Genomic DNA, 12557 nt, shown 5'->3' with positions numbered 1-12557 from the left:
ATGCCCCTCACCTTGCTCCAGGCTCTGCACCTTCCCTGTGCCCCCCTCCTCTCTTGCCCCCATGCCCTCTCACCTTGCTCCAGGCTCTGCACCTTCCCTGTGCACCCCTCCTCTCCCCCCTCCATGCCCTCTCACCTTGCTCCAGGCTCTGCACCTTCCCTGTGCCCCCCTCCTCTCTTGACCCCCCATGCCCCTCACCTTGCTCCAGGCTCTGCACCTTCCCGGTGCCCCCTCTTCTCTTGCTCCCCCCCGTGCCCTCTCACCTTGCTCCAGGCTCTGCACCTTTCCTGTGCCCCCCTCCTCTCTTGCCCCATGCCCTCTCACCGTGCTCCAGGCTCTGCACCTTCCCTGTGCCCATCTCCTCTCTTGCCCCATGCCCTCTCACCGTTCTCCAGGCTCTGCATCTTCCCTGTGCCCCCTCCTCTCTTGCCCCCATGCCCCCTCACCGTTCTCCAGGCTCTGCACCTTCCCTGTGCACCCCTCCTCTCTTCCCCCCCTCCATGCCCTCTCACCTTGCTCCAGGTTCTGCACCTTCCCTGTGCCCCCCTCCTCTCTTGCCCCCATGCCCCTCACCTTGCTTCCAGGCTCTGCACCTTCCCTGTGCCCCCCTCTTCGCTCCCCGCCCTCCATGCCCTCTCACCTTGCTCCAGGCTCTGCACCTTCCCTGTGCCCCCTCATCTCTTGCCCCATGCCCTCTCACCTTGTCTCTGCACCTTCCCTGGTCCCCCTTCGCGCCACCATGCCCCTCACCTTGCTCCGGGCTCTGCATCTTCCCTGTGCCCCCCTCCTCTCTTGCCCCCATGCCCTCTCACCGTTCTCCAGGCTCTGCACCTTCCCTGTGCACCCCTCATCTCCCCCCCTCCATGCCCTCTCACCTTGCTCCAGGTTCTGCACCTTCCCTGTGCCCACATCCTCTCTTGCCCCAATGCCCCTCATCTTGCTTCCAGGCTCTGCACCTTCCCTGTGCACCCCTCCTCTCTTCCCCCCATGCCCCTCACCTTGCTCCAGGCTCTGCACCTTCCCTGTGCCCCCCTCCTCTCTTCCCCCCTCCATGCCCTCTCACCTTGCTCCAGGCTCTGCACCTTTCCTGTGCCCCCCTCCTCTCTTGCCCCCCCCCGTGCCGCCCCTCTCACCTTGCTCCAGGCTCTGCACCTTCCCGGTGCCCCCCTCCTCTCTTGCCCCCCCCGTGCCCTCTTACCTTGCTCCAGGCTCTGCACCTTCACCAGCACCTGGGTCTGTGCGCCCTGCAGCCGGCGGGTCAGGAACACTCTGCCGGAGCCACTCTCTATCCGCACAGGCGGGTCCGGGGGACCGCGGATCTCGAACCACCTCCGGGGGTAGCGCAGGTCGGGCACGGTGAAGATGGTCTCTCCGAGGGCGCCCCCGGCAGCCGGCACCCGTGCTGTGTGTGAACAGGACGATGCCGCCGAGGTGAACGGTGCCAGGCGGCCGGGCGGGGTGCGCCGCAGCCTCAGGGGTCCTGCGTGTCCGGGGGTGGGGGGTGCCACGCCGAGGGGCACTGGCACTGAAGTATATGAGTCTGCGGGGGGGCACATCAGAGCCACCAGCAGCAATAGGTGAGGCATCCAGCAACGCGCCTTGAAGTCCATCCCTTTGCTTCGCTGCCCAGTTCTAGTCCGTCAGCTGCTGATGCCGGCACACAGCGGGGTTTAGAGGGGTCCCTAAGTCAGCGATGTTCCCGGGAGGGAATCCGAAGAGCCTTGAAGCCCCGGAGCCGCAGCTGCAGCCCTTACCCAGGTGTCCCGGCGCCTCCTGTAGCTCTAATCAACGATGCCCGGAGCCGGAGTTCCCAGTCCCAGATTCATTTGTCGCCCAGCCTGCCACTGCCCGGGGCGTAGGAACCCGCAGAGCCTGGCTGCAACAACGGCCCGGGCCCTGGTGCAGGATGTCCCCGTCTGCGGCGGCTGTCTAGGGTTTGGGAACTTTGCGAGTAGTCCAGTAGCGCCCCACCATCCAGTCATCCAGCTATACACAGAGCCTAGAGGCTCTGCTCATCCAGAATAACCCAGAACCCACAGGATTTGCCTATCCATAGAATCCTAGAACCCACAAGAAGTCCCAGAATCTAAAGCGTCTTTAATACCCAGCACCCGCCTCTAATCAAGGAATACCCAGCACCCACAGACGCCCACGGTCCCAGAAAACCCAGAACCTGCAGCAGTCTCTAATCCAGGAATACCCACTACCGTCAGCGGGACAACTAGAACCTCCAGCAGTCCCTAATACATTTGCAGAACGCCTAATCCAACAATATCCAGAACCCGAATGTGCCTCGTTTGCAATAATCCTTTGGGTAGGCAGCTTCTCCCTAGCCCCGGCCAAGGAAATCCAGCTCCTGCAGCAGCAACAGCAGCCCGTGACACAGCCCCAGTCCTGCAGCAGCCTGTGCTCTGTGACACAGGAATCCCCAGTCCTGCAGCAGCCTGTACTCTGTGACACGGGAGTCCACAGGTCCCGCAGCAGCCTGTGCTCTGTGACACAGGTCCCGCAGCAACACTCCCGAGGCAGCGGCAGGGCTGCACACATTGACGGTCCGCACACTCAAGCAGCCCCAGCATTGCTCCACGTGCTGCATCGCCCGCCCCTTCCCCTCTCAGCCAAGCCGGGGGAGGGGGTTACTCAGCACCTCCCCCAGTGCCAGACATTGTCACTTTTTGAATGGGCACCCAGTGGGCTTATCAGCTTGCAGGATCACAGCCCGCACCGCCCGCTCCCCTCACCCCCCGCACCCCCTCCCGCCGCTGCGTTGCGGGACTGCATGCTAGCGTGCCATGCTTCATATGATTGCGATGGTGGAGCCTGGCAGGTGGGGGTGCAGCCAGGCTCTGCCAGGAGCGCTACGAATCGTTCAAATCCCCAAACACTGCACACTGTATACAAGACGAGAGACCACCGTACGGAGACAGAGGCAGACTGAGAAACAAAGGAACGCTGTCACCAGCGCGCTTCTGGGAGGGATGGCGTTAGGGCCTTTCCAAGTTTTCTATTGACATGGGCCGCCGCAATTTTGGGCTCCACTGTGACTCTTCACAAAGGAAACTTAATGGCTTTCCTAAAGTGGCGATTAAAGGTCTCTGTTTCCGTGCTGGCTGCCTTTGTTTGCTCTGCTCTGCAGGGAACAATAAAGTGTCCCTTCTGCAGGGCACCCAAATCTGCATTAGTTTATCCAGGACGTTGCCAATGCTGTGGGCATACACCGGTTCCCTAAGCAAGCCACATTCTGGTCATTATATTGACATAGAAGACCGTAATCGAGTAAAGAAGAAGTGCAACATGTTATGAAGGGATTTCTGACATCCATTATTACACATTGATTGTATATCATTATCCTGGGAGAGTGCTTCCTGTGAGTGCAGTTAGCAGTGTTTGCAGGACGTGATTCTGCTGTTCTACACATCTGTCGGCTACATGCAAGGAACGCACTCTGTCCCACCTGCTGAAGCCCTACAAAATCACTGGGTTGCACGCGCGCCAATGAAGAGTATTTCTTGTGGGTGCAGTTAGTGTTAGCAGGATGTTACTCTGCTGCTCTACACACTTGTGCATTACGTGCAAGGAACGGACGCCGCCCACCTGCTGAGGCACTCCAAAATCACCGGGCTACGCAATCTTGCATGTGCGCTCTTGGAGTGCTTCTTGAGAGTGCAGTTAGCGTTGCTAGCAGGACGTCACTCTGCTCTTCTACACACCTGGCTACTACGTGCAAGGAACGCACTCTGTCCCACCCGCTGAAGCCCTATAAAACCACTGGGCTACACACTCTTGCGCGTGCGATCTTGGAGAGTGCTTCTTGTGGGTGCAGTTAGTGTTAGCAGGATGTTACTCTGCTGCTCTACACACTTGTGCATTACGTGCAAGGAACGGGCGCCGCCCACCTGCTGAGGCACTCCAAAATCACTGGGCTATGCAATCTTGCGCGTGCGATCTTGGAGAGTGCTTCTTGTGGGTGCGCTCTTGGAGTGCTTCTTGTGAGTGCAGTTAGCGGTGCTAGCAGGACGTCACTCTGCTCTTCTACACACCTGGCTACTACGTGCAAGGAACGCACTCTGTCCCACCTGCTGAAGCCCTACAAAACCACTGGGCTACACGCTCTTGCGCGTGCGATCTTGGAGAGTGTTTTTTGTGGGTGCAGTTAGTGTTAGCAGGATGTTACTCTGCTGCTCTACAGACTTGTGCATAACGTGCAAGTAACGGACGCCGCCCAACTCCTGAAGCACTCCAAAATCACTGGGGTACGCAATCTTGCGTGTGCGCTCTTGGAGTGCTTCTTGTGAGTGCAGTTAGCGGTGCTAGCAGGACGTCACTATGCTCTTCTACACACCTGGCTACTACATGCAAGGAACGCACTCTGTCCCACCTGCTGAAGCTCTGCAAAACCCCTGGGCTACACGCTCTTGCGCGTGCAATCTTGGAGAGTGCTTCTTGTGGGTGAAGTTAGTGTTTGCAGGATGTTACTCTGCTGTTCTACACACCTATGTGTTACGTGCAAGGAACGGACGCCACCCACCTGCTGAAACACTCCAAAATCACTGGGCTACGCACTCTTGCGTGTTCGCTCTTGGAGTGCGTCTTGTGAGTGCAGTTAACGGTGCTAGCAGGACGTTACTGTGCTGTTCTACACACCTGTCTACTACGTGCAAGGAACGCACTCTGCCCACCTGCTGAAGCCCTACAAAATCACTGGGCTAGACGCTCTTGCAAGTGCGCTCTTGGAGAGTGCTTCTTGTGAGTGCAGTTAGCATTGTTAGCAGGACGTTATTCTGCTGTTCTACACACATGTCTGTTCCGAGCAAGGAACGGACTCCGGCCACCTGCTGATGCCCTACACAATCACTGGGCTAAGCGCTATTGCGCATGCTCTTGGAGGGTGTTTCTCGTGAGTGCAGTTAGCAGTGTTAGCAGGACGTTATTCTGCTGTTCTACACACCTGTCTGGTATGGGCAAGGAACAGACTCTGCCCACCTGCTGAAGCCCTACAAAGTCACCTGGCTACGCGCTCTTTCCGTGCTTGGAGAGTGCTTCTTGTGAGTACAGTTAGCAGGACGTTACTCTGCTGTTCTACACACCTGTGTGCTACGTGCAAGGAATGGCCTCCACCCACCTCCTGAAGTTCTACAAAATTACCAGGCTATGAGCTCCGGCGTGCACGCTCTTGGAGAGTGCTTCTTGTGAGTACATTTAGCAGAGTTAGCAGGGCATTACTCTGCTGTTCTACACACCTGTCTATTACGTGCAAGGAATGGACTCCGCCCATCTGCTGAAGCCCTATGAAATGACCAGACTACGCGCTCTTGCGTGCAAGCTCTTGGAGAGTGCTTTTTCTGAGTGCAGTTAGCATTGTTAGCGGGACGTTACTCTGCTGTTCTATACATGTCTGCTACGAGCAAGGAACGGACTACGCCCACCTACTGAAGCCCTATGAAATCACCAGACTATGCGTCCTTGCTTGCATGCTGTTGGAGAGTGCTTCTTGTGAGTGCAGTTAGCATTGTTAGTGGGACATTACTCTGCTGTTCTCCACACATGTCTGCTCCGAGCAAGGAACGGACTCTGCCCACCTGCTGAAGCCCTACAAAATCCCCAGGCTACGGGTTCTTGCGCGCATGCTCTTGGAGAGTGCTTCTTGTGAGTGCAGCTAGCTGTTCCCAGTGCAGCTGTGCGGCAGTGAGTCGGGCTTAGATTCTCTGACTGAATTTTCTTACCAATAAGTGTCTTATCGACTGTGACCTCAGTAGTGATTTTGTTGGTAGTGAATACCAGGTATGCTTTAATGATTAAGCGATGGTTGCTAATATACCATTCTAACAGCACACGATTTGTTGGGGATGATTGTTTCACTCCAAGCTGCCTATGGTTCAAGTGGCAGTAGCAAAGTACATAAAGCAACTACACATAGAAACTTGTATAAAATGAATAGACAAATGCTTTTATCATTTCAATGTTATTTTCATTCTCTTTTCTCTCTACCTTTTATCATATTTTATAATTGAATTATTTTTTTTGTATGTAATATGTAATTTGTGAAAAGTTATTTGGACTAAAACAGAAATAAATAAAAACAAAAAATACCAGGGTGCATTACTATGCCGGGAAAAGCCATACAATCCGTATGATCTAAGGAACAATCAAAAGAGGGCAGCGGCTTGTAAGACAGTACCCCGTTCAGGGATGACCTCAGACCGAGCTAACTGCGATGGCACATTATGTATGGCTCCTGTAACTTCCGCTGCGAAGGGGAAATCTCTTTTTTAAAGGTCGGTCTGAGGTTGTGGCAACTGTCCATGCAATAGCAAGACATTAGGAGGCTATGGATAACGCACACACTTCTGTCTCAGCAGAACTCGATAATCACAATTCTTTATTGAATTTATGTTATTCACGACAAGCTGTAGTTGTGCATTTGGAAGTTTGGACGTACGTCACGAACCTAATGTGCCAGTGGTTGAAACAACTATGATTAGTGACAAAACTTTGTTGCCACGAGCTGCTCCAGGCTCCCCCTCGCGGGGAAGGCTATCCTGCACCCTTGTTTAACCGATATTGTTAATGGACGGCCCTCACCAAAAACATCACCTTCAGGGAACTATGGGGGGGGGCTAATCAGGTGGTATTGGAGCAGGATATGTCAGATAGTGTTATCTCTGCAGTCACGGAAGGGGAGGAAGCCCATGAGGGGGCTACCAGCTTTACTGAAACGTTGCCATCATCCACATTGTACTGTACAGAAGCACTCAACGATTTTCCGTGATCTGGTGAAGGGCTTGCAAAGAGTTGGTACCCCGGGATTGGCCCAAGGTCCCTGTGGTAACAGACCTCTCGTAGTGGGTCATGCGGGGGTGCCTGGCATGCTTGTGCCATTGGATGTCTCGGATGCTCAGATTATGGATGTGTTGGAATCTACCAAGGTGGGGGACGGGTTGGAGAACAAAGAGGTCGCAGAAGATGACCCACTCCCTATAGAAAAAAGGAGAAAACTGGAAACAAGCAGCTTATCAGAAGGTGAGGGTACGTGATGACCAACATAAGGGCGAGGGCTTGAAAGTTCAACCCACAGATCTGCCGGTAACATCTAAGAAAGCCAGGAAAAAAGCTGCCATCTGTATGAAGAGAGTGAAACACTCAGGACATCTAACCCATTGGCTCCCAGCCGAAAAGATCAAATCCCACCCTAAAGAGACGCATCAAGACCTAGTGGATAAGGAAATAGTCTCGGGAACTGATGAGAGCTTACAGGTGTCTGTCGCCTTGGAGTACTCTTGGCATATGTTGGATATAGACTCATGGTCACAGTTGACCAAAGTATTAGGGGGTGGTTTGGTTTCCATGAGGTCTACAGTGAGGCACCCTACCCTACTTAGAACCTCCTTTTACGATTTGCAGAGTGGTTGATGGAGAAAAGCAGTGCATTAATCACGGTAGCCTATGGGAGTCATTCAGTCATCTACCTGCACTTCGAGTGCTCAGAAGTGATGACTGTGTCCATGTGGAAGAAATAGAGGGTCACACTCCCCACTGTCTAGAGGCCACTGCCGTGGGTCCGACATTTCTGCTCTGGTGAGATCTAATTTGGAAAAGCTCCTGAAAAGGGGTTCAGATTTGGACCCGGCTGTACCTATCGTAGGATGTTGTGTGGAAGTGGAGTTGGGTAAATTGGTGTCTGGGCCTAAGAGCAGATCACCTAAAAAGGTGCACTTAGAATCAACTGGTGTGAGTGGAGTGGCGCCTATTAGAGTCTCATCTACCAAAGCGCACTGGGACGGGCTCCTTTATCTTATGCGGGGGGAGGAGGGGATGGGCAGATCAAAGCCTGATCCTCCTTACAGTTTAGAACCTGGAATATCTGTGTCCACTGCCATTTGTTCAGGAATAAAGGTTCTGCCCACATGTTGTGCACGGCCGATGTCATCATGCTACAAGAATCATGGCTATTGGGGGAGGTGGTTATACGCCGATGGTTTGGTAATTTTTGACCAAGCATTTGAGGGAATCAGTAGGTGTGCCCAGGCCATCCCACCAATCGCAGTAAATAATGACGTGAAGGTCAACATGAAAAAGACACAGTTCATGGCCTTTGGTAGGTGTAGAACTGGGAGCTCTAATATTAATTGTACGGAAGGGCGAATTGAAAAAGTGCATAACTATGGCTATGTGTGTTATGAGATCTCGTCCAGACGGTGAGTAGATCTTATCTTGAGCAAGAAAAAAGTGAAAGCTCTGGCCATAATGGATGCTATTAGGCACTTTGCTAGATGCACTGTGACAAAGTCTCACCGACACAGGTAAGAGGATTATATGTACTTTATTGCTCGAACCCACAGGCCTCCAGCTTCAGCTTCCTCCACCTAACGGCCACTGTGGAATGTTGACTGCTGAACATGCATCAACATTCCTCAGGTGCCCATGCACGAGCCCGTGCATATTACAACACACTGCTGGCTACAGTCTGGTAGGTATTATTAGGATCTACAAACAGAAGCTGCTTACATCTATCCTCTATCTCGCGCCTTGAAACACTTGTGTATAGGCGCGTTATAAATGCCATATTATATCATTATGCCCTCGACACCACATATGGTGATATTTCTGACTGGCCTGATAGACTAGAGGGGGCTGTCTGGAGGAAAGTCCTGGGCCTGACAAACTCCACCCCTGTTGAACCGGTGAGGCTAGAGCTGGGCCTCATCTCCATCTCAACTTTGATCAATATCAATAGAGGAGAGGCTTTTTTTTTTTATAAAACTCATGTGCGCAGAGGGGGGGCACCCTACGAAATATTGTGAAGACTGCTTTAGTATATTAGAACAACAGGGTGCTACTGAAGTTTAAACATATACATCAGTGCTTTTTCCATCTGATTGGCTGGTCCCCAGCTTGGGGATATGGCACGGTCTATCTGTTAAAATCTTTTAGTGACTGTGCAGAAAAATGGGGTTGGGTGCACAGCCATGAGAAGATTGCTGCCAACATCTCACTCGGTGCCTATGCTAAGATGATTTTTTTCATTTTAAACAACCTACATTTGTCAAATACACTCACCTGTTTATGCAATTGAGATTTAACAAACTGGATGTTTTGGCCAATAGGGGTGCTTGGATGGGCATGCCAAGGAATGCCCACACTTGTAGGCTGTGCCGGGATCCAAATGTTATTGAGACAAGAAGGCATGTCCTAACCTCATGGCTGGGGAATATGTTGTTTACTACAGTAAACATGTTGTCCAAATGCATGTCATAAAGAGTGAGAACCTTTGGCTAAGAAGTGTTTCTGGTTTCAGCATGGGTGTGACCATTTCAATCATACAAGTTTGGAAAATGACTGTTGATAGACTGGGTAATGATGGCTTGCCTGCTAAATTGGACTAAGGCTGGGGTTGTCCCCGGCAAGGTGGTTTTATTTCATTGTACTGTTTTGTTTTAAGGTTGAAGATTATGTATATGGTATTGTTTGTTATGTTTGTCTGTGTGTGTGCGTATATATATATCCAGTGAAAAAAACGTTCAAGGGACGTTATGGTTAAGTTGCGCTACTAAAAACCTATGAAATTCAGTAAAAAAGCTCTGTTAAAGGGACGTTACAGTTCCAAGTAAAACAGAAAAACCCTTGAAAATCGCCAGTTATAGTAAACTAAGCAACCATAACTCGCACCACCACTGTGCACTGATAAGACTAACACCCAGGACATCAAAGATGACATCACAAATGTCATTGATGACATCACCGATGACATCACATGTCTGGTTCACTCTTTTTTCCATTACTGATATATCTAGGCCAGTAACAGTCAGGAACAACAAAAAATTCAAAAAGTACTATATTTGTAGACTTATACTTCAAATATTTTCTTACAGTAATTCACTTAGGGTCCACGCACAGCATATGAAACATATACATAGGGGAAAACACAGGCTTCAAAGACAGCAATGCTTTGTGTGTATGAAGATCATCAGTAAGGTTATCAACACTTTCTTATAGTTCTGCTGTTTTTATATTACTTTACTTTCCTGAATATGCTTATATTGGTATACATTGTATGCACACTACTTTCCTTAGGGTCCAGTCACATTATATGATAGTTATACATAACGAAGTAGTAGCTTTGAAGAAGAGCAATCATTTCTATGTATAAAGTTAATTAGGGTATGAAGATTGGCTGGTAATTCTGTTGTTTACTTCATTTTCCCTGTATATGCTCATATTTGTATGTGTTGTCTATTTGTGTTTTGTTTCGAATAATGCAATTACGTACTAAGTGGGTTTTATTAGCTAGTTATTAAATGTTTCACAGTAGGAAAACTGTAATAAGAAAGCATTTATCATTTTACTATTCAACATGGTAAGATTAATAATATTGTACATTCATCATGTAAGTTGCACACAATGCCTATGTTTCTACATGAGTAGCTTAGTATACTGGAAAGAACCTTATAATAGAATGGTATTTGTATCAATGCATTACTTAATGCACTACGTACTTCATATTTATTCCAATAATCCTTCACACTTTTTTATCAACATTACTATAAGAATCCCTTGTACAGACTTTTTATGAAAAGTAATGCACATGTGATGTCATCAGTTATGTCATCAATGACATTTGTGATGTCATCTTTGATGTCCTGGGTGTTAGTCTTAGCAGTGCACAGCGGTGGTGGGAGTTATGGTTGCTTACCATAACTGGCAAATTTCAAGGGTTTTTTCGGTTTTACTTGGGACTATAATGTCCCTTTAACAGAATTATTTTACTGAATTTCATAGGTTTTAGTAGTGCAACTTAACCGTAACGTCCCTTTAAGAACGCTTTTTTCACTGAATTTCATGGGTTTTTAGTAGGGAAACTTAACCATAACATCCCTTTAACAAAGTTTTTTTTACTGAATTTCATAGGTTTTTATTAGGGCAACTTAACTATACGTTTCTTTTGCAAAGTTGTTTTACTGAATTTCATAGGTTTTTGGTAGTGCAACCTAACCATAATACCCCTTTAACAAAGTTTTCTCAATGAATATAGATATAGATAATATAAATTTGATAAATGTTTACTAGGCTTCCCTTAGCTTACATACATATAACATAGAAAATACTGAACCCCGTTCCCCCGCTAGTGATTTTAATGTCCGCGTACCGTGCGCATGTCCGCGAACAGATGCGATCACCATCACCACTATCCAAAAATTCAGGGGGTATCTTACATTATTGTGTTATACAATAAAAACACTGAACATGTTAAAAAAGCACCACATAAATACATTACATTTAATAATAAATAAGAAGTGGAAACTGTATATATAAGACACCAACCTTCCACTGAAATAAAGTTTGCAATATAATGGAATATACCAAAACAATATAAATATGCCTCCAACAGAATTACCTCACAAAAACTGCACAGCAAGAAGCAAGAGTATACCTACATAGCAGTAACAACAAAAGTTTGTAAGAAACTAGTAAATACACTCAATTTATTTAATATATTTATACATTTTCTGTATTAGGTACACGAAAACGAATATATATATTTTTTTACACAGAAATGTCCAGTACTTTGGAATGGCTGGAAGAAAATTTCCCACGAGATGAAATGAGTGAAGATAGTGATACTAATGGTAGACACAACATTTCTCTATATAAGCCAATTAATAACCATTACTTTATGTGTACTTAAAACATTTTATTTAAACAGACCAGACAGACAATAAATATAATATACCAAGAGAGACATTAGAAGATCCTCTGAAAAGAATGGAACTAAAAATGGATACTTTAATGAAAAATGTCAATCTTCTAAAACAGTTTGCTGTAGACCACATTAAAGAAACATTAAATATCACTGTCCAACATGTACCTGTTCCCCCTCTACGTCTCCCAGCCAACTATCCCCAAACCCTCCCCAGCAAGAAAAATGTTACAATGAAACTTCATCCCTTCATCCCCTCTCATACATCATGTCCAAACCCCTAATTCCCCTGTATTTGTTTTAGTTTCTGCTTCCCCCTCTCTTTCGTAATTTTTATACTTTTATACAATAATAACATTTTAAGTGTGTTGTTAGTATATTCCTCTGTGTCTTATTTTTTTTTAAAAAGGCAGTTAGGGTGTCTGCAGACAGCGGGGATGTCCTTATGTCCACAATTAACCAAAATGGGGATGTCCTAAGGACACTACACCTGTTTGCACTGTTCGTAATTAAAATGGAGGTGTCCTTAGAACACACAAGATGTCCGCCTGTCCGCAATTAACCAAAATGGGGGTGTCCTAAGGACACTATACCTGTTTGTACTTAAATGAGGGCATCCGCAGGACTCCAAACCCGTCCGCATGTCTGTAACTATTCAAACTAGGGTGTCCTAAGAACTCCCCCCCTGTTCATAACGTCCGTAACCAGAAGAATGAATATATCCGTAGAGCACATATCCCATCCGCCTGTCTGCAAAGTTTTGACACACATTTATTTTATTCGGGGACTTCAACACTGTTCGCAGAACACCCGCGCACATGCGCACCACACCCTTTGGTCCTACGAACATCGCACCTGTCCG

The 12557-nt window shown here is 48.3% G+C and overlaps 1 protein-coding gene across 1 annotated transcript in view; it reads right to left on the bottom strand.

Annotated features, from left to right (window-relative positions):
• The window catches only part of LOC138497739 (neural-cadherin-like), a 609504-nt gene extending 606898 nt beyond the window's left edge, over positions 1-2606 (bottom strand). The window contains exon 1 of the mRNA XM_069621376.1: positions 1199-2606. Within this exon, the coding sequence (XP_069477477.1) occupies positions 1199-1610 (412 nt within the window). The 5' untranslated portion in view covers positions 1611-2606. The remainder of the gene's footprint in view (positions 1-1198) is intronic.
• Between the last annotated feature and the right edge of the window lie 9951 nt (positions 2607-12557).

The sequence above is a fragment of the Ambystoma mexicanum genome, chromosome 5q (assembly GCF_040938575.1).
Source record: "Ambystoma mexicanum isolate Mex_15411 chromosome 5q, UKY_AmexF1_1, whole genome shotgun sequence".
In the NCBI taxonomy this organism is placed as follows: Eukaryota; Metazoa; Chordata; class Amphibia; order Caudata; family Ambystomatidae; genus Ambystoma; species Ambystoma mexicanum.
This window is presented reverse-complemented; position numbering and strand designations above follow the sequence as displayed.